Genomic DNA, 22,685 nt, shown 5'->3' with positions numbered 1-22,685 from the left:
GGGGGAACGATGCGGAGGTGCATCGTTACAGAACTTTAAGTGCAGTACAACACAAATTCCGCAAGGTTAAATCTTATCATCAACTATACAGGTGGGAGACAAGTTTAGAAAAAGGTGGAACAAATGCAGATAAATTTGCATTTATTGCGGAATATGTACTGCACAAGTTTCAAGAAGCTTGTGATAGAAAATCAATCATTCATGATATGAATTTAAGATTATGGGCCTTGGAGGCAAAAGATCAAGTGGATCTACCCGAATTCAGGGCAAGTAAATGGTGGATTTGGAAGTTTAAAAAAGTACACGGAATTGTTTCTCGAAAAATAACCGCATTCCGAACGCAATTTACATTTAAAGATCAAGAAAATATACAAAATGTCGCAAAAGAATTTGTTTCAAATGTAAAGTCCAAGATCCCAGCTATAGGACTAGAAGAAGTTTATAATGCAGACGAGAGTGGCTTCAACCTTGAAATACATTCTGGACGAACATTAGCGAAATCAGGAGTGAAAATAATTGAGGCAGCAGTTCAAAGCATATCTTCAACAACACATAGTTATACTATAATGCCTCTTATTTCGGCAAGTGGAAATCTTCTTTCACCACTGTACATCGTTTTGAAGGAGTCTACAGGAACATTTGGACCGAGGGTGGAAGAAACTCTATTTCGTCCAGTTAACATATACATCCAGGCTTCAAAATCAGGAAAACTCACTGCAGAACATTTCAAAACTTGGTTCACCGAAGTATATCTACCGAATACTGGCAGTAAAAGTATGCTTCTACTTGACTCATGGACGGGACACTGCCCGAGCCAGCTAGAGCAACATGTACCACAAGGTAAAGAAGTTACATTTTTAACCATTCCAAAGAAGACGACGGGTATCATTCAGCCTCTAGATGTCTTTGGATTCCGAATTTGGAAAAATTTTGTGCGAACATTTTCAGATAATGTCATTCTTCAAGAGGAAGATATTAATTTGCACTCCCGTAATGAAATAATTAAATTACAATCATTAACTCACAATCAACTATCTTCACCTAGATTTAAAAACCTTTTTAAATATTCGTGGTTTAAAAGCGGATATGTAGAAACGCGTCCCGACCACTTTCAAAATCCTGTAGAATATTGTTATTTTAAAACTGAAAAGCATGTGCCAAAATGTAGTATCTGTGGAAAGGCCGCATTTATGTGTTGTGCATGGTGTGGCGAATATTTTTGTTTCAAACATTTTTACGAAGACTATCATTACTGTAGCACATATAATCCGTAATTTTCATGTAAATATATGTAAATATATATAAAAACTATGTGATAGTTATATATAATAATTGCACACAACTTTCTGTAATCATTATATAATTGTTAAAAATGTAAAAGGTAAAATATTTATAAAGTGTGTAGAGATGTATATAGGTAGAGAATAGGAAGATGAAGAATAGGTAGCAAGCGCGTAGAATTGTGTGAATGGATGCATGAATTTTAGAGTAATATTGTAAACCAAGACTCCTTCTTGACAATCTTTTGTCAAGCTGAAGAGAAATATTGTATATCTATCTGTACATATATCACTGTAAACAATTATGTATGGTTATATAAAAATACGTAAAATTATATATATAAATCATGCCTAATTGTATGTAATTATTATATATATATTTTAACGTTAAAAAATAGAGTTTCATCTTTTTTTATGGTGCGGTATACATAACAGTGTAATAAAATAGCATTGAAGTAATGTAAGTTGCTATCGTTATGCATCAATGATTTCTTTTAATTAGTTTCATCTTTTATGTCATCGTGAGTATACATGTAATATTGTCGTGCTCAAATAATTGAAAGCTATGTGAAATGTATGTTAATAATAATTAAATATCTCACAAAAACAAAAAAAAAATTATTTTAAATTATTGTTGTAAAGTACTCTTCGAACCATTCAACTTTTATTCAGAACATTTTTCTCTATCTCTTACAGTTTCGACGATACACGCTTCGAAAAAACAAAACCGATTTTTTCAAAGGGGTGTTTCACCCCTAAAAGTGAAAGTGGGCACGTATAAAAAAATACGTGTCCCTTATTTTGATCTGTACGACAACGTATTAAAGACTCGTCAAAATCGAAGGGGAACACTTTCATAGTGCACGGACGGGTGCGCGTACCATGCATTATGGAGTGGTTTTTAATTATTTTAAAAAAATGGAAATGTTGCAACATAGCTTTGTCATATACCGTTGAATTCGTAATAAAATAAGCTTTATTTTGCTTATAAAAAAAATGAAAATTTTTAAAAAAAATAGGTAGGTGGTGGGGAAAAGTATTAAAAAAAATAAAAAAAAATTTTTCTTTATCACTGTTATAAAGTACTCTTGCAGCCATTCAACTTTTATTCAGAACATTTTTCTCTATCTCTTATAGTTTCGACGATATTTGCTTGGAAAGAAAAAATCCGATCTTTCAAAGGGATGTTTCACCCCCTTAAACTGAAATTGGGCACCAACAAAAAATATTTTTGTGTTACGGATGAACTCCTCTATGTGTACACCAAATTTCAGAATTTTTTGAATTTTCGGGTTGCCAAACGTTCCTTGTTAGAATTTTATATCCTTTATTTTATATCACTTATTTATTTAGTTATATAAATAATTAGATGATAACTTGTCTATTCCACCTGATTCATAAAATTCAAGATCTTTATTGAATAGTGTTTCATCAAATAAATATATTGTTACTGAATCCAAAATTACACATATTTGTATAAGAAAAATATTTTGACTTGGAACCAATTATAAAACTCTCCGAAATTCAGAAGATTCAAATTTTATTGTGTTTTATACAGAGTAGTTTGCTATATCTAAGTGCTATTACTTAAAACTTAAATAATTTACATTTACAAGAAAAAGCTTTTGAAAAGCTTTGAAAAGTATTGACAATGTTTAATATTTTTTAATGTACCTGTTTGAAATATCTGTTACATTACATTAAATTTTACTGATAATTTTTGACACTGTATATAAACCACATGTTAAAAGTGCATTTATCGATAAAAGTGAGTTGAGAATGTGAGCTATAATGTTTTGTGAATTTAAGTGTCATTTCACATATTTATGTTTAATCACTCTTTTTCATATGAAAAGGAAAAAGTGACTAGAGAATATTTTTGTTGATTAAGGAATATAAATGCAAGTACAATAAATGGATGTAATTGTAGTAATATGATACACATGGGTACAGGAATGCCTACCCATTTGAGGTTTAAAGCGTTCCGATTTCCATATAGAATATGTTACGTGAACTATAGAAAACTTGAAACGCAGGTAACTCCAGATGGGTAAGCATTCATGTCCTCGTGTATATCATATTACTACAATTATATCCATTTATTGTGCTTGCATTTGTATTCCTTAATCAATAAAAATATTCTCTAGTCCCTTTTTCAATAAATATAGTCAAAACTTTTCAAAACTGTTTCTTATAAATATGAATTATTTAAGTTTTAAGTAATAGCAACCTATTTTGTATAGATAGCAAACTATTTTGTGAAACACCATAAAATTTGAATCTTCTGAATTTCGGAGAATTCTATAATTGATTCCAAGTCAAAATATATTTATTACATATATAATTTTGGATTCAGTAACGATATATTTATTTGATGAAGCACTATTCAATAAAGTTCTTAAATTTTATGAATTGAGCGTAACTATAGCTAAATACATCTCATGAACATAAGAGAGAATTACAAATTTTATTCTTACATTCATGTAAAAATAAGGAGTATCTTTTTGGCTCGAGAAAATTCTACACTACTTAAGTCAGAAATGAATGCAGAATACAATATTAAAATACTAACATAGAATTGCGTCAGCAATCTAAAATTAGTCGATTATAAGTTTATGACACTGACTAATTTTAATCCCTATTCTTAATATTAAATATTCCTCTATTATGCGCAGGGCCTAAACAACAAAGATAAAATAAATAAAGAACTATAAAATTTCATTTTTTTAACTGTTTAAAAAAATTGTTTTTAAACTTTAACTTTTTTTATAATAAATTTTTCCATGATTTAGATTAAAAATGTATCGATGTAAAAGAGAAAAATTATGTAAAAAATACATTCCTACGTGAAAATATTTCTTTGTTATTTCATATACATTATTTATATACAAATAAAATATTTAATTTATTTGATGATCCAAATTTAAATTGTTTTGAATAATCTAACTTTAAAAATTTATAGATTTCTAATTTAATATAAATAATACGAAAACATACGATAAACATTTAATTTAAGTTAAAATAATTTTAGAAGCTACTAACTTTTAGTTTAATTTTAAAAAGATTAACTTACCTAATCTTGGTGATGTACTCAAACTCCTAGAAGACAGTAATTTTGCATGGATTGCATTAGTAGCATCTGTCTTTGATTTTTTTTTATTTCTCTAAAGAAGAAAGATATTTACACAATTAAATTTCAATAACAAATTACCATACAGTTAAACTGTCAAATATTTACGAAAATTTCATTACATGTATTGTACTTACAATGGAATTACGATTATTAGCAATAATAAAATTACATGGGCTTGCTCGCTCTAACGCATCATCAGTTGTGTTTGATTCTGATGGTTCATCATATGAATACATGTTAGGCCAACTAATTCTCTTCACATTCATGGCATGTTCTAATGCCTCTCGAGAATCTGTAAAACAAAAATTAATTAAAAAATTGTTAATTAACTTTTTTATAATTTCTTACATGCATGTCTTTGTATAATCATTTTTAGATTATAAGTTATATTATGACAAGGATCTCAGATTACGGATCCTGTGGCATGCCATACACAAGCATACGTGCCATGTACATACGTGTGAACTCATGGCAACTCTGTTATCAGCAACGTCAGCACCGAAATTCTGTAACTCTTAATGACAATATTGGTATCGTTATATTATCGTTGCGCTGATATTGTATATGGTAAAATAAAACCAGGCAATGATAATGTAACGATACCAACACTATCGTTAAGAGTTATAGAATTCCGCTAGCTTTACATTGCAAAAAAAGACAGACATACGACCTCCGTGAAGTTGACACCCGACTTTTACGAAATCAGATTTCAAAGTGTGTTTTTTGTATAATTTTGTCTATAGATGATTGTAGTAAACATTATTTTGTTTGCAGTTGAAAAATAAATATGCTATCGGTTAAAAAAAAAACAGTAAGAAATTATTTAATAGCTACAGCTCAAATGGCATCAGATTTCAATCTGAAATCGTTTGTAGTTGTTTGTAGTTCAAGAATTTTTGTTTATAGTTTAAAAATAAGAACGTTATCAATTTTTAAAAAACAGTTGGGAATTATTTTATAACTACAGCACAAATGGCATCCCACTTCTATATAAAATTGTTTGTAGTTGTTTGTAGTATCAAATTTTTGTTTGTAGTTAAAAAATATGTTTGTAATTGACTATTAAATAACAGCTGGGTATTAAATTACAATAAAAAAAAATTACATCATATCGTCATTAAAAATCGTTTGTAATTGTTTGTAGTGTAAAAGTTTTTGTTTGTAGTTGATTGTAATTCATGAATTCTTGTTTGCAGTTGAAAAATAAGTATGTTATTGGTTTTTAAGAAACAGTAAAAAATTATTTAATAGCTACAGTTCAAATGGAATCAATTTTCATTCCGAAATCATTTGTAGTTGTTTGTAGTATAAGAGTTTTTGTTCGTAGTTGATTGTAGTTTAAAAATTTTTGTTTGCAGTTGAAAAATAAATATGTTATCGGTTTTTAAAAAAACAGTAAGAACTTATTTAATAGCTACAGCTCAAATGGCATCAGATTTTAATCTGAAATCGTTTGTAGTTGTTTGTAGTTCAAGAATTATTTTTTTTTATAGTTTAAAAATAAGAACATTATCAAGTTTTATAAAACAATTGGGAATTATTTTATAACTACAGCACAAATGGCATCACACTTCTACATAAAGTTGTTTGTAGTTGTTTGTAGTATCAAAATTTTTGTTTGTAGTTAAAAAATATGTTTGTAATTGACTATTAAATAACAGCTGGGTATTAAATTACAATAAAAAAAAATTACATCATATTGTCATTAAAAATCGTTTGTAGTTGTTTGTAGTGAAAGAGTTTTTGTTTGTAGTTGATTGTAGTTCAAGAATTTTTGTTTGCAGTTGAAAAATAAGTATGTTATCGGTTTTTAAAAAACAGTAAGAAATTATTTAATAGCTACAGCTCAAATGGTATCAAATTTTAATCTGAAATCGTTTGTAGTTGTTTGTAGTTTAAGAATTTTTGTTTATAGTTTAAAAATAAGTATGTTTTCGATTTTTAAAATCAGTTATAAATTATTATATAACAATAGTTCAAATGGTATTATACTTTTATATAAAATTGTTTGTAGAAATTGTTTGCAATTCAAGAATTTTTTTGTAGGTTAAAAGTAAGCATGCTTAAAAACAGAAATTGTGATGACATTTGTGCTGCATTTAAAAATTAATCCTTAAATGTTTTTTAAAAATTAATAATATACTTATTTTTAAATTATAAACAAAATTCTTGAACTACAAACAACTACAAACGATATTAGATTGAAGTCTGATGCCATTTGAGCTGTAGCTATTAAATAAATTTTTATTATTTTTTAAAAACCGATAATATATTTATTTTTCAACTGCAAACAAAAATTCTTGAACTACAATAATCAACTACTGTTAGGAGTGCGCACTTAATCGTCGCGTAATTGAAGGATTTTGGACTGTGAGAATCGGAGCAATGAAATACACAAACCGTTAAAGTTCACAAATTGCTTTAATGCCACTTAGACACTACAGGCACAGTTTTAAAGGAAGTACTCTGAGATACTTGGTACACCGACAGACACGGTCGTGTGAGTTTAAAAATGAGATTAGAGATTTAATTAACCGGCAGTCATGGCCGTACGATTAGGAGTCTTGCGAATCTCTATCTGAGAGGCAAAAACGCCTGCTTCCGCTCGAGCGCTCCCGGACGTCCAGAGGGGGCTTGCGCAGGACACCGTCGTAAGGTGGTGCCCTCGCGTGATAAAGGATCGATATCGATCGCTCGCATGTAGCGGGTGACTCGCGTTCGCGTATTACGCTGTTCCCAAACATGCCGCTCGCCTCGTACTGATAGTACGAAACGATGATGTACCCGGGAGACCAAGCATTACGCCTAATAGAACTTAGTGTAGTAATATTAGTTGATAAAGCTAAACAATAATACAAATTAATAACGACGCAATGAACTGTGAATATAAAGATTAGTTACAACGCATGGGATAAACAAATTGAGATGCTATCGCCGCCCGCCATGGGAGCTCTACTGCGGCAACCCCGCATTAATTTCGATAGGAAGCTTGCATAGCCGGTTTACGGCACGCCTTCTTGTGTTCGAAAGCGTCCTTACATCCACTACCCTAATGAGACCTTGAGGGTCAGGATAGATTTTTACTACTCTCCCAAGCTCCCATTTCGTCGGCGGTAGCAACGGGTTTTGAACTAATACTAGATCATCGACTTTCAAACTAGTCGATTTCTGACGCCACTTATAGCGCTGCTGTAACGTGTGGAGATAATCTCGCGACCATATCCGCCAAAACTGCTCGTGCATCCGCTGTACACGCTGCCAACGATTGAGTCGCGTTTCCCTCAAATCCAATACGGACTCCTCAGGCGTCGCAATCAGCGAGGTACCTATTAAGAAATGGGCAGGAATCAAAGGTGAGAGATCGGAGGGATCATCGGACAAGGGAGCTATAGGTCTAGAATTTAGACATGACTCCACTTGAGTTAGTAATGTAGTGAACTCCTCATTTGAAAGTGTGTGAGCACCAATTACACGCCGTAAATGGTGCTTAACGGACTTTACGCCCGCTTCCCACATTTCTCCAAAATGTGGGGCGGAGGGCGGTATAAATCTCCAAGTGATGCCGTCGGAGGCTAAATACGCGACGAGATCAGGATCACGCGACAGAGCTCTGAACGCATTGCGCAATTCCTTTTCGGCACCCTGAAAATTGGTCCCATTATCACTGAATAATGAGACCGGAAGACCCCTACGAGAGGTGAATCTTCTAAATGCGGCCAAAAACCCATCGCTGGTATAATCATTGGCCAGTTCCAAGTGTATGGCCCTAGTGGCCAAACAAACGAACACAACCACATAAGCCTTGTCTGTCCGCTGGCCACGTCCTACTATCGGAAGGACATGAAAAGGACCGGCATAGTCTACGCCGGTATGTTGAAACGGACTAGAAGGGTTTATTCGAACGTCCGGCAGATCACCCATTTGCTGCAATATCGGAATAGCTCTGTGGCGGATACAAACAACACACCTGTGAATGTAATGTTTTACAAGGTTTCTAGCATTTAGAATCCAGTACTGTTGGCGTAAAACTCCTAACGTCAACTGTGTCCCACCGTGAAGCGTTCGATCGTGTGCCTGCGCAACAATCAGCTCCGATATGCGATGCCTCGGTAGTATGATTGGATGTCTCTCATCGTAAGAGAGGGACGCCCGGCAGAGACGTCCCCCGACACGAAGGTTATCCTTCGTGTCCAAAAACGGGTTTAGATTTTTCAAGGGACTAGATTTAGACGGGCCCTCACCACGTTTTATTGTCTGGATCTCATTCGAAAAGTTAATCTTTTGTACGTACGCAATCCAAAAACTACGAGCCTGTCTGATAGCGTCACTCAACACATATAACGTACCTAATTGATCATTATCCGCCCTTCTAAGGCGCTGTCGAACCTTATGAACGAACAATAGGCAATAGGCCGTGATCCGCAACAACTTAGGCCAACTGGAAACTTGCTCGGAAAGATCCCACCCTGCCGCGCCCCGCTGAGCTAAATAAACTGGAACGCTACGTCGTTCCATGTTTCCGTCCGATCGAAGGGAGGAGGGCTGTTCCGACCACACAGTCGAGGGTGACTGCAGCCATTGAGGCCCACTCCACCACAACGAGTGCGACTTCAACTCCTGAACGCTGATGCCGCGCGACGCACAGTCTGCGGAATTTTCTTTAGACCCGACAAATAGCCACTGAGCTTGCGGCAAGCTTGTCTGGATTTCTGATACCCTATTGGATATGAAAGTCTTCCAGGTATTGGGGTGCTGCTTAATCCAAGCAAGTGTGATCATGGAATCTGACCAGCAGTATACTGGTACTGAACTTAACCTTAAAGTACTAACAATATTTTTAAGAAAACGAGCTAGTAAGGTAGCTGCACACAGCTCTAACCTGGGAACGCTAATTGTTTTAATAGGAGCGACCTTAGATTTACAGGCTAAGAGTGTTACTCCAAAGCTGCTTCGAGTGTGAATAATGCGAATGTATACAACGGCCGCATAGGCCCGTGTTGAAGCATCCGCAAATCCATGCAACTCGATACCCAGATCGGAGTTGCTTTGATTCGTCCACCTTGGGATCGAAATCTCTTTGAGATCTGTCAGACTGTGAGAATACTCAGTCCATCGTTCCTCTAGATCACTCGAGAGCGGGCTATCCCAATCAACCTTACGCAGCCATAGTTCCTGCATGAAAATTTTAGCGGTGATTACCACAGGGGCAATCCAACCCAGTGGATCAAAGAATCGCGAAATGGCGGATAGCACGCTACGTTTCGAGATCACCGGAAACTCCGGAATTTGTATCCTGAAATGGAATCGATCAAGTATAGGACTCCACGAAATTCCTAAAACCTTGAAGGAGGAGTCCTCGTCAAATTCGACACTATTGTCCTCCAGTCGATCCGACACTGGTATCTCCGACAACAATTCGTCATAGTTTGACGTCCATTTACGAAGGTGAAAACCTCCTTTCAATAACAAGGCATTCAACTGCTGACGTGTGGATTGTATGGCGGACACACTGTCTGCCCCAAACAACACGTCATCTACATAGATGGAATTATTGAGTATAGACACAGCCAGCGGGAATGCAGATCCCTCGTCCTCGCATAATTGTCGCAGGACGCGCATGGATAAATAAGGCGCCGAGGCGGTACCGTACGTGACGGTGATTAAACGGTAATGATGGATCGGCTGGCCTGAACTAGGACGCCACAATATCCTCTGAAAGACAGTATCTAACGGATGAATCATAATTTGTCTAAACATCTTTGCGACGTCAGCGACGAAAACGAAGAGATGAGTTCGCCAGCGCATAATGATAGAGCAAAGATCTGACTGCAACTTAGGTCCAGTAAGCAACAGATCATTTAATGAATACCCGTTGTCCATGGGACTCGAGGCGTTGAATACAATCCGTACAGGGGAAGTACTGCTACTCGCCTTCACCACTGGATGGTGAGGCAGATATAACGAATTATTATTAATGACCTCGTTCGGGTTTACACGGGTCATGTGACCCATTTGCTCATACTCAGAAAGAAAGCCACGATAGCTGGCAGACAATGCGCTATCGCGAGCTAGACGTCGCTCTAACCTATCAAAGGCACCAGAAGCGACGTGAAAGGAGCGATCGACCTTATTCAAGTAATCGGTCCGAAAAGGTAAGCGAACCTGATAGCGTCCGCTTGGCAAACGAGAATGTGTAGATGCGAAGTGCCTTTCGCACTCGACTTCCTCTTCAGTGAGGGGATTAGAAACCGAGACTTCCTCTATCTCCCAAAACTGCCTCATCAGCGCATCCGTTCCAGGAGAAATAGAGCAGCGTAACGAGGACACCGACTGAGGGTTTCCTTCAGAAGTGTCGTTGCACGGGCCGAAGACAACCCAGCCAAAGATAGTAGGTTTCGCCATGAGATCAGAGCTCGGTCCTCGGCGGGATCCATCCATTGTTACGGCCTTATAATAGTCAAGTCCTATCAGTAAATCGATAGGTTCATCACTGAATGGATCAGAATCCGCAAATTTTAAATTCTGCAAATGAGGATGCGCAAGTAAATCAACAGGACTTCTTGGAGCATAAGAAGTAAGTACAGGGAGGATAAACGCGATCACTGTAACTGTAGTACTCGACTGTATACCCGCACTTAAATGGAGCTTAACTGCATGAGTAACGACCCCAGCCTGTAGATCACCCATGCCAGTGACAGTGTAATATACTTTAATACGCTTTGCTTTTAAGGCTTGAACAGCCCTTTCAGTGATAAATGTAGCCTCAGCGCCCGTATCAATCATGCCTCGAAGGTTTATACAACGAGCTCCATCAGTACGTACAAAGATTCGTGCAGTTGCGAGTAGTACAGTACCCTTGACCAGGAGGGAACGTGAAGGAGTTGTTACCCTTGCTGAAAGACTTGATTTAGAGGGAGCGTCATTTACTGTGTTTACACTGGATGTGCTCGCTATAGCAGGAGCACCCATTGTCGTTTGTCCCCCGCTGATATCGTCGTCATGCAGAAGCGTATGATGTTTGCGTTGGCAACGTGCACAGCGGCCCCGCGATTTACAGTCGCGCGGATAATGGCCTTTGGTCAAACAATTATAGCAGCAACGGTGCTGCCGCGCAACATTCTTTCTCTGCTCCGTGGATAAGGATTTAAACTGAGCGCATTGAAACAAAAGGTGCGAGCCCGCACAGTATAAACATTTAACATTAGAGATGGCAGCCGTCAACGACTTGGTGGCTGCTGAGCGATTTGTTTTACTATTATTTGAACTGCGAGTATCTCCCGCTGCATTCAGAGCCAGCATTCTGCCAACAAGAAATGTGCTCAGTTCGTTAAAGGAAGCTGGCTCTCGTTTATTGCCCAAGCTGATTTCCCACTCAGTGCGGGTATTCACATCAAGTTTCCTGGACAGGATGGCAACCACGAAATCATCGACGCAATTTCTCTCGAGACTACGTAACGCAAGGACCGCATCAATTAATACTATCATGCACGCGTTTCAATTCGGAGACGGAATCAGCCTTCATCGGAGTAGCTTCTAGGATAGTATTCAGATAAGAAGAAACAATCGCGCGGGTATTTTCGTACCGTTCTTTCACGGCTCCCCATGCTAGCTCATAATTCGCGTCGGTAACGGAAATATTTTTAATAACAATGCGAGCCTCGCCAGTCAGACTCGACTTTAAATAATGCAGACGCTGCACGTTTGTGAGGCCTTCATTTTTTATCACAATCGACTCAAAAATATCCCGAAAATTGACCCACTCCGTATACTGACCGGAAAACTTAGGAAGCTCTATTCGCGGCAACGGGATTGAGCTTGGCCCGAGCTTAAATCTAAAGTACTACTTGCGGTTACATGAGCGGTAGGTCTCGTCAACCTCTCTAATACTTCGCTCAGATAGTCAGACGCTTCGTAGTAGTCCTCTGTCGCCTTCCGAAATTGCTCCTCACTGAAATACGGCCATTCATCTCGCTCCGCTGGCTTGACTGCCGCCTTGAGGTGCGCAGTAGCTTTTGGCACTGAGTCCACTGCTTCTCCAAAATGGACATCCGGTTCCGCGTGACGGATGTAGTAAAATTGCCTTGCCCCAACTTCTTGAAGTTGTCGACCGTTCTCGCAATCTGATAGAGAACGTCTTCTTGTTCTGCTAATAGCCGCTCCATAATGCTTGCGCAAATACGAGCAAGACAATATGTCTGACACGGGGACCCGTGTCGATCCACTCGGCCCTGGTACTCCTGGAGTAAACGCTGTAGCACGCCTGCCGAACTCGCTGATCACGTGCGCGCCACGCGGCGTTTTCCGACGCGCGGCACTGCTCACGCTCCGAAATTTGAAAGTCACGTGATAAGCAGAGCGCTTGATCGAGCTTGCATAAAGCGTTGATTGCCAATATGCACAAAGTCAGGTGCAACGCACCGACCCAAAGCCTGCGTGCGGTGCACTGTCTACACGCGTAGACGATAGAAATCGTTAATCACGTGTGTAGCACGCAGCGCGGTTCACGCGCCGTTCTAGGGAGTCACGTGATTCACAGAGCATTAGATCACGCCTGTGTACTGTTTTGTCGCTTGTACGCACGGGATATGATACACTGCACCTCTAGCACGCGTAAATTATCAAAGGTCAATGCACAAAAGTCATATGCACAGAGCACGCGTGAGCGGAACGGCTGCCGATCACGTTGCCGAATCTCGGCGATCACGTGATCACCAACTTTTCTATGCCGCAGTGAAACGGGCCGATAATTCACAAGTGTGATCGGATTGCGGTCCACAGTCTATCCGATTCTCAACAAATCCAGCTCGAAGGACCAAATCTTTTGTTAGGAGTGCGCACTTAATCGTGGCGTAATTGAAGGATTTTGGACTGTGAGAATCGGAGCAATGAAATACACAAACCGTTAAAGTTCACAAATTGCTTTAATGCCACTTAGACACTACAGGCACAGTTTTAAAGGAAGTACTCTGAGATACTTGGTACACCGACAGACACGGTCGTGTGAGTTTAAAAATGAGATTAGAGATTTAATTAACCGGCAGTCATGGCCGTACGATTAGGAGTCTCGCGAATCTCTATCTGAGAGGCAAAAACGCCTGCTTCCGCTCAAGCGCTCCCGGACGCCCAGAGGGGGCTTGCGCAGGACACCGTCGTAAGGTGGTGCCCTCGCGTGATAAAGGATCGATATCGATCGCTCGCATGTAGCGGGTGCATGTAGCAACGCATGACTCGCGTTCGCGTATTACGCTGTTCCCAAACAACTACGAACAAAAACTCTTACACTACAAACAACTACAAACGGTTTTTAATGACGATATGATGTAATATTTTTTATTGTAATTTAATACCCAGTTGTTATTTAAAAGTTAATTATAAATATATTTTTTAACTACAAACAAAAATTTTGATACTACAAACAACTACAAACAATTTTATATAGAAGTGGGATGCCATTTGTACTGTAGTTATAAAATAATTCCCAACTGTTTTTTAAAAATTGATAACGTTCTTATTTTTAAACTATAAACAAAAATTCTTGAACTACAAACAACTACAAACGATTTCAGATTGAAATCTGATACCATTTGAGCTGTAGCTATTAAATAATTTCTTACTATTTTTTAAAAACCGATAACATATTTATTTTTTAACTACAAACAAAATAATGTTTATTACAATCATCTACAGACAAAATCCTACAAGAAACACACTTTGAAATCTGATTTCGTAAAAGTCGGGTTCCAACTTCACGGAGGTAGACATACGAGCACACTTCAGCAAAAACATATATGACACTTATGCTTGTGTGCGGCATGTGAAAAGATCCAAATATAATCTGTGATCTCTGGATTATGAGATTTTAGATTTAGGTTAGATTTTATAATAACATCACTTACCAACAAGTAAACCGATTTAGCATACCGATTAAAGCATACCATCTATGCTCTTTCCCATCATTATTGCCGCGCGCAGTGTTTACAACATAAAAAGCCGTTTTATCAAAATCTGTCAATGATTTTGGTTTGAATGGTATTCGTAAACCTTTACCCACTTTTACTTTAATTTTACACAGTGGCACTATCTTAGTAGTGTTATCACTTTTATATTTTACGAGCGCATACCATTCGGCACTTGTTGGATTTGCGAATTTCTCCTGGTTTTGGTGTTAATTCGCTATATTGGCTAGTACAGCCTTAGTAAAGGCTCGCGTCGAGAGGAATGGAAAGGAGTAAAGCACTTCTGATCTCCTTGAGTAATATGTATTTATACTATGTTACTACAGTGTGATTGCCTCTCGGTCAGAAACGAATCTGAGCATTCGCGAAAAGACGCGGCAACCGCCGGAAAACCCCGGTCCCCCCTTTTCGTAGAATTCGCAGGTGAATTAGTGGAAATGGTAGAGAAAGAAAGGAGAGAGGGTCGCTTTCGGCGCGAAGAGCATGATCTAAGATGTTTATATTATGGTCCTTGAGTAGAAGGTAACCGTAGCGATCGTTGATCCCTTCTTTCTTTGATTTAAACGGAAACATACCGCCCGCCTCGAATGTGTGTGACATTCGATAAATTCGACCGGTCTTAAAGCTAAGCGGAATACAACAATGTAATGAACAGTAGCTGAGATTAATATTTACATATACGAGGTGTGTTCAAAAAGTATCCCGAATTTTGAATTTTCGCGGGTTACGTATATTCGAATTTCGATCTTTTTGTGGCGTTATGTTGGTACTCATGTCTCTCACTTATGCCGACAAGCTCGGCCATTTTGAATGTTCACTTAATTGTTGACAGCTGCTTTGCTTGCACGTGTTTTGGATCGTCTTCGATTTTTACCTATTCAAAAAAATGGATCAAAGAACCTGTATCAAATTTTGTGTGAAAAACGAAATTAAGTGCGCGGATGCATTCCGAATGTTGACTGTGGCATACGGAGAAGCTACCCTGGACTGAAGCAACGTTTATCGGTGGTACAAAATGTTCTCAGAAGGCCGAGAAGATGTGAATGACGAAGAGCGTGCCGGACGCCCGAGCACTTCAACAACAGACGAAAAAATTAATGAAGTGGAGAAAATGGTATTGGCCAATCGTCGAATCACCGTTAGAGAAGTTGCTGAGGACCTAAACATAACGATTGGCTCGTGCCATTCGATTTTTATCAATGATTTGGGCATGAGACGGGTCGCCGCGAAATTCGTACCAAAATTGCTCAATTGCGACCAAAAACAGCATCGCATGAACATTGCTAATGAGATGTTGGACTCTGTCCGCGACGACCCAAATTTGCTCCAGAGGGTCATAACTGGTGACGAATCGTGGGTTTATGGTTATGACGTGGAAACCAAAGCTCAATCATCTCAATGGAAGCTGCCGCACGAACCAAGACCGAAAAAAGCGCGCCAAGTTCGGTCGAATGTGAAAGTTTTGCTGACAGTTTTCTTCGATTGCAGGGGCGTGGTGCATCATGAGTTCTTGCCACAGGGTAGAACGGTCAATAAGGAATATTACCTGCAAGTTATGCGCAATTTGCGCGAAGCAATCCGCCAGAAACGCCCGGATTTGTGGAAGAACAAAAATTGGCTTTTGCACCACGATAACGCCCCTGCTCACACATCGTTGCTTGTGCGCGACTTTTTGGCCAAAAACAACACACTAATGATGCCGCAGCCACCGTATTCCCCAGATCTGGCTCCCTGTGACTTTTTCTTGTTCCCTAAACTGAAGAGGCCCATGAAAGGACGACGTTACGCTACGCTTGACGAGATAAAGACGGCATCGAAGGAGGAGCTGAACAAGATAAAAAAAAATGATTTTTTGAAGTGCTTCGAAGATTGGAAAAACCGTTGGCACAAGTGTATAATATCTCATGGGGATTACTTTGAAGGGGACAAAATAGATATTCATGAATAAATAAATAATTTTTGAAAAAACACAAAATTCGCGATACTTTTTGAACACACCTCGTATACAGGCACGAGGTTTATTTATCGTGCTAAACCGCCCGCCGTGGCGTTGTCGCGCTCATTGTAAGAATTGATGTCGACAGGCAAGAAACAGATTTTTGTGATCGGTCGCTTATATTCAGCAGTTGCCGTCTTTATCGTAACAACTCGGATGAGATGATCAGGGCCCGGGTGACACTGTGTAATGCGGCCAAGTTTCCACTTGCTCGGAGGCGCGAGAGGATCACGTAACAGGACTAATCGTCCTTGCTTCGCTAACTGCTGTACGCTACGCCATTTCGGCCGTTGTTGTAGAGTATGAAGATAATTATTTCTCCATGCTCGCCAGATTTCTTCGTTTAATTTTTGTATTAATTGCCAGCGAGACAAACGTTGCTCTGAGAGATCAAGTACGCTTGCCTCAGGACTTGCGGTCAGGCTCGTACCGATCAAGAAATGACCGGGGGTGATAGGAGCATAATCATCGATAGAATCGGACGCAGCGGCAAGCGGTCGTGAATTTAAAAATAGTTCGGCATAACAATGTCGTTAGTTCTTCGAACGTCAATGTATGCGATCCGATTGAACGCTTAATATGATATTTAATGCTTTTAACCGCCGCTTCCCAAAGACCACCGAAATGTGGTGCTGACGGTGGAAGAAAATGCCACTTTGCACCTTCACAAGCTATATAATTTTGAAAATTTGGATCCCGCGTGGTAGCTTGGAAGGAGGCGGTTAGTTCCCGATCAGCACCGTGGAACGTTGTGCCGTTATCTGAATAAAGGGAGCTTGGAGCTCCTCGGCGCGCTATAAAACGTTGATACGCTGCTAAAAAGGTAGCCGCAGAGTAATCGGACACGAGTTCGATATGCAGGGCTTTTGTGGTCATACAAATGAACACTGCAATATAAGCTTTATGAGATTTGTACCCACGACCCTTGGAAGTTCGAACTAGCAACGGCCCCGCGTAGTCGACGCCCGTGTGTATAAAGGGGCGCGATGTTTTATTAACGCGAAAATCGGGTAACTCGCCCATTAGTTGCTCTGGAACACGCGCATTCTCGCGTGTGCAAGAGACGCATCGGTAGAGCACAGAACGAACAGTGGATCGCGCGCGAAGCAGCCAATACTGTTGTCGTAAAGTCGCAAGAGTCAATTGCGGACCGGCATGGAATGCTTTCGTATGTATGTCGTTAATGATTAGGTCTATGAGCGAGTGGGCTTTCAGAATAATAGGATGTTTGGCGTCACCGGAAAGATTTGAATTTTCTAGGCGTCCTCGAACTCGCAAGAGATCGTCAGAATCAAGATATGGTACGAGCGGCGCTAATGGGCTCGATTTTGACACAGATTCATTCTTCCGAAGCCTCAACAATTCGTCAGGAAACGAATTCGCTTGAATGTATCTGAGCCAGAACACTCTCGCGGCGTTAATCTCGTCGGAGCGTAGCGCAATCGAGTCGTGTGATGATGCGGCGTCGGGGAGAGCACCGCGTCCCCCGCGCGCGGGTTTCGAGTTATGGATAAAGCGTAGTATATACGCGGTGACTCGCAGCAATCTTGTCCAGGACGAAAATCGCGAGTCGAGATTCCACGGTTCGAGGTGACAAGTTGCGCACACAGTTATGGACGCTCGACGCTCGGCATCATGGCTTTCGGCATTTGGAGCCGGCCCGTTTGGCCAGCTCTCGTGTGAATTTTGGAGCCATTCAGGACCGGTCCACCAGAGAGAATAATTTTGGAGATTTCCGGGATCCATGCCACGGGACGCGCAATCTGCGGGATTTTTGTGGGTGGGTACGTGTCTCCATTTGACTTCAGGAAGTAATTGTTGGATTTTGGACACCCGGTTCGCGACGAACGTTTTCCATCGCGACGGGGTGTCGCTAAGCCAAGCTAAGACGATCATTGAATCCGTCCAACATCGACAAGTAACTTGTAATAAATGTAATGCCGATTGGGCGAACACCACGAGTTGCGATAACAGGAGCGTGGCGCAAAGCTCGAGACGCGGCACACTAATAACCTTGAGTGGAGCCACTTTCGACTTCGCGATAATTAACGAAGTTGTGATCTTTCCGTCAGACGAAACGACTCGTAAATACAAGGCGGCGGCATAAGCTTTTGTTGATGCGTCGGCGAACCCGTGTAGCTCTATATTGCTGCAACTCGGGTGATGATGCGTCCATCGCGGGATGACGATCTTTTTTATCAATGGTAATCGAGTCTGGAATCTCTCCCATTCGGTAGCGAGGTCAGAAGGGACAGCGTTGTCCCAATCACATTTGATTGACCATAATCGTTGGAGGAAAATCTTTGCGGTAATAATTACTGGCGCGACCCAGCCGAGTGGGTCGAAAAGCTTGGAAACAACGGACAAGATTTCCCTTTTCGTAGTGGCTATGGAAATTGTCGTGGACACTTGGAAGGTAAACACGTCTCGGTCCGGATTCCACGCGATGCCGAGTATTTTAATCGTGTCGTCGTCTTGCAAACTTTTGTCGCAAGCGATTCCATGATCTGACGGATCAAGGTCGCGGAGAAGCTCGGAGCAATTACTCGCCCATTTACGTAAACGAAAGCAACCCTTTAACAACAATGAAATCAATTGATCCCGTGTGTTTTTTGCGAGGTTAATCTCGTCGGCACCAAACGTGCAATCGTCGACGTACGTTTGATGATTGATTACTGGCACGGCAAGCGGAAATTGAGCTCCTTCGTCGCGAGCCAGCTGTTGTAACACGCGAATTGCGAGGAAGGGAGCGGCAGCAGTACCGTAAGTGACGGTGAGAAGTTGATAGGTGTCGACGGGAGCTGTGGTGGAGGACCGCCACAGAATGCACTGATATTCAGCATCGCGCGGATCGACTCGAATCTGTCTATACATTTTTGCAATGTCGGCTGCAAGCACATACTTATATTGCCGCCATTGCATAATTATGTTGGGTAAATCGGTTTGTAGCTTCGCGCCGATCAGAAGAGAATCATTTAACGATTTATTGTTCGCGGTTCGACAAGAGGCATTAAACACAACTCGAAGTCGTGTTGTATCGCTGTCTTCGCGAATTACGGCATGATGTGGAATATAATACCGAGGAGCGCGTTGTGTTAAGTCGTTAGGAGTTAATTTTTCCATATGGTTTAAATTCTCGTACTCCGCGAGGAAAGCGGAATACTCTTTTGCGGTTGAGGGATCCTGCTGGAATCGTCGCTCAAGACGGTGCAGGCTCGCGAGCGCCGAGCGTTTAGAATCTCCGAGGTCGCGTGGAGGACCGTCGCGGAATGGGAGACGAACAATATATCGGCCGTCGTTGTCGCGGTAGTGCGTAGAGAGGAAGTGTTGTTCGCATTGCTGCTCTTCCGGAGTAGGGAAGTGGCCAGACGGAAGGTCTTCGATCTCCCAGAATCTGCGGAGCGTGGTGTTTAGATCGTCCACAATCTTGATGTACGTGAACGGTGTTAATTGAACTCGATCTCGCTGGCGGTCCGGCCAGGATCCACCCGAGCGACGTGTTCTGGGCTATCGGTTCGTCGGGAGCTCCCCTCTTTATTCCGTCCCGAAGTATCGCTGCGTAAATGTCCGAACCGAGGACAATCTCGATGGGATCGGAACTTAAGAAATCGGTATCGGCCAGCGGAAGGTTTTGAATGTGTGTTAATGGCGCACTCGACGGCACCTTAACGGGAGCATAATCCGACAATGATAGCAAAATAATTGCGTTAATTGAGTACGCGGGCTCGATGCTCGTTGCCGGACTAATCATCACATTTGCGGCATGATGCGCCGCGGATTTCCTTTTGCCGATGCCCGAGACATTGACGCGGTCCTTCATTCTCGGAAGGCGTAGGAGTTGCGCTAGATTTTCGGATATTATGTTAGCGACCGAACCTGTATCGATTAATGCCCGCGCGACTGCAAACCGACCGTGCGGGGAATGTACGCGAACACGCGCGGTTGTTAGAACAGCGGCTCGTTTAGTCCTAACGGGCATTGCAATGGAAAGCGAAACAGTCCTGTCGCCTGTATTTATTTTGGTAAGCTCTGTCGCATTCGCCGTTTCCTCGCACGGTGATTCCGCCGGTTTCGCTAAATGAAGGAGCGTATTATGTTTTTGTCGGCACTCACGACAACGGTACGGATTCTTACATTCCTTAAGAGTGTGATTTGAGGCAAGGCAATTATAACATCGTTTGTTTGTTTTTATGAATTCGAATCGACGCTCCGGAGTATAAGACCAAAATTGTGAGCATTGATACAAGGGATGATCTCCCTTGCAAACGGAACATTGAAATTTTACTGAAGTCGCATGCGAGGATATTGATTTCACGGCTTTCGCCTTTGACGCGGCAGTATCGGTGGCACTGCTCGCTTTTCTTGGCGCAAGAACTTCAAAGGCGCGAATCCGTGATTCTAAAAACACGTGAAGGTCAGAATACGACGGAGGCTCTTTTGATTGTTCTAATTTGAGTTCCCATGCCTTTCGTGTTGTCTTATCTAAACGTTGCGACACTAGGAACACAAGGACATCATCCCATGTATCTACTGGACAGCCAAGGCTTTTTCAACGCATGTATCGACATATCCGCAGAGTCGAGTAACGTCTGTAGATCTTTCGAGGATTCATGCGGGGCTGCGGGCAACGCCCAGAGTGATTCTAAATGTGAATTTACAAGTCGACGTTTGTTCTCATATCGCGCCGATAAGATGCGCCATGCTACTTCAAAGTTCGCATCGGTTACGGTCAAGTGGATTAAAGCATTCCCGGCGGATCCGGAAACGCTCGAACATAAGTAATGCAATCGCTCGACATTAGTTAAACTCGGATCATTAATAATCATGGATTTAAACCGATCGCGAAGTGTCTCCCAGCGCTCGAACCATCAAACGTGGGGAGGTCGATCCTTGGTAGGCGAGAAATCGGACGTGGTGCGGTCGGAATGTCATTACTTGCGTGAGAGAGATCCATCGTTGAATTGTGTGTCATCGGCGTGATCATCTCCGTGAAATAATCGAGGGCAGCGTCCATCTGAATCTCGCAGCTGTCGAACTGCTTCTCCTTGAAATAAGCGTGGGTGCTCCGTTGCTCCTCAGTGGCCAGGACATGGAGCTTGGCGTCGTGGTCTCGAACTTCTCGGAATGCTTCCTTCACTCGTTCAAGTCGGCTTGATGCGGCAGCGTAGGTCATCCTTGTTTGACCTAGCTTTTTGAAGTTTGTGATGGCGTTGGCAATGGAATTTATTAATTTGCTTTGCTTCGCAAAAATCTCCTCGTAACTCGCCATCACGCCTCTGGTGCTGCGATCTCTTCTGCGTCTCAATCAGACGTTGGCTAATTAGCTTGACTGTAAGGCAATGCACGTTATCGGCTCGAGTCCTCTCTCGACAACGATCCGGCTCGAAGGACCAATTTGATGTTGGATTTGCGAATTTCTCCTGGTTTTGGTGTTAATTCGCTATGTTGGCTAGTACAGCCTTAGTAAAGGCTCGCGTCGAGAGGAATGGAAAGGAGTAAAGCACTTCTGATCTCCTTGAGTAATATGTATTTATACTATGCTACTACAGTATGATTGCCTCTCGGTCAGAAACGAATCTGAGCATTCGCGAAAAGGCGCGGCAACCGCCGGAAAACCCCGGTCCCCCCTTTTCGTAGAATTCGCAGGTGAATTAGTGGAAATGGTAGAGAAAGAAAGGAGAGAGGGTCGCTTTCGGCGCGAAGAGCATGATCTAAGATGTTTATATTATGGTCCTTGAGTAGAAGGTAACCGTAGCGACCGTTGATCCCTTCTTTTTTTGATTTAAACGGAAACAGCACTGTTTATTGCGCTCATTGCAATTAAAATAAAATAACAGTTAATAATGCAAAATATTGATATCCGGTAACAATAAGCACGTTCGAACATGTTAGGTCTCAAACAAACTCGCATATTTGAAGCATGGAGCGACGCCCATCGTCTTTCCACTGCCGCTCGTAGCTCGACAGTCGAATCGCGAATCGCGCGACTATTGCTATGCTTCAGGAGCGTCCCTAAAGCCCGATTGCACTAACGTTATTTTGACTTTAAGTAAGACTTAAATATGCAACTGTCTTCATGTATTGAAAGAGAAATATAAAGACAAATACATGTTTAAGTCTCCTTTAAAACAAAATTAATGTTGGTATAATTGGATCTAAGGAAAAATATGCTGGAAGCATATTTAGGAACGCTCTTGAGGCATAGCGCCAGCCGAGCGATCAGCGGTTTGACTGTCAAGGTACAAGCAGCAGTGGGGAGATGATGGGCGTTGCTTCAGAAATAAGCTCCAAAATGACTAATTTGGAGCATTGTTTTAGAC

General features: G+C 41.1%; 2 protein-coding genes across 2 annotated transcripts; both read right to left on the bottom strand.

Annotated features, from left to right (window-relative positions):
- Positions 1 to 7,365: 7,365 nt before the first annotated feature.
- Positions 7,366 to 11,898, bottom strand: LOC105207012. The gene has a single exon (XM_011176460.3). The coding sequence runs from the start codon at positions 11,896 to 11,898 to the stop codon at positions 7,366 to 7,368; it is 4,533 nt and encodes a 1,510-aa protein (XP_011174762.3).
- A 306-nt stretch (positions 11,899 to 12,204) lies between these two features.
- Positions 12,205 to 21,634, bottom strand: LOC120358580. The gene is made up of 4 exons (XM_039453178.1): positions 21,301 to 21,634; positions 19,854 to 20,862; positions 16,966 to 19,759; positions 12,205 to 12,579 (listed from the first exon to the last, which is right to left on the bottom strand). The coding sequence occupies exons 1-4, from the start codon at positions 21,632 to 21,634 to the stop codon at positions 12,205 to 12,207; spliced, it is 4,512 nt and encodes a 1,503-aa protein (XP_039309112.1).
- Between the last annotated feature and the right edge of the window lie 1,051 nt (positions 21,635 to 22,685).

Source organism: Solenopsis invicta, chromosome 8 (genome assembly GCF_016802725.1).
Source record: "Solenopsis invicta isolate M01_SB chromosome 8, UNIL_Sinv_3.0, whole genome shotgun sequence".
Classification (NCBI taxonomy): domain Eukaryota; kingdom Metazoa; phylum Arthropoda; class Insecta; order Hymenoptera; family Formicidae; genus Solenopsis; species Solenopsis invicta.
The sequence above is the reverse complement of the archived record's forward strand: the minus strand, read 5'-3'. Positions and strand labels throughout refer to the sequence as shown.

Coding starts and splice junctions, on each gene's coding strand:
- LOC105207012 (XM_011176460.3), bottom strand. CDS start 11,898: ATGATAGTATTAATTGATGCGGTCCTTGCGTTACGTAGTCTCGAGAGA.
- LOC120358580 (XM_039453178.1), bottom strand. CDS start 21,634: ATGGCGAGTTACGAGGAGATTTTTGCGAAGCAAAGCAAATTAATAAAT. Junction 19,760..19,853: donor GCCCAGAACACGTCGCTCGG/GTGGATCCTGGC, acceptor CACGCTCCGCAG/ATTCTGGGAGATCGAAGACC. Junction 12,580..16,965: donor GTGGTCTTTGGGAAGCGGCG/GTTAAAAGCATT, acceptor TATTTGCGCAAG/CATTATGGAGCGGCTATTAG.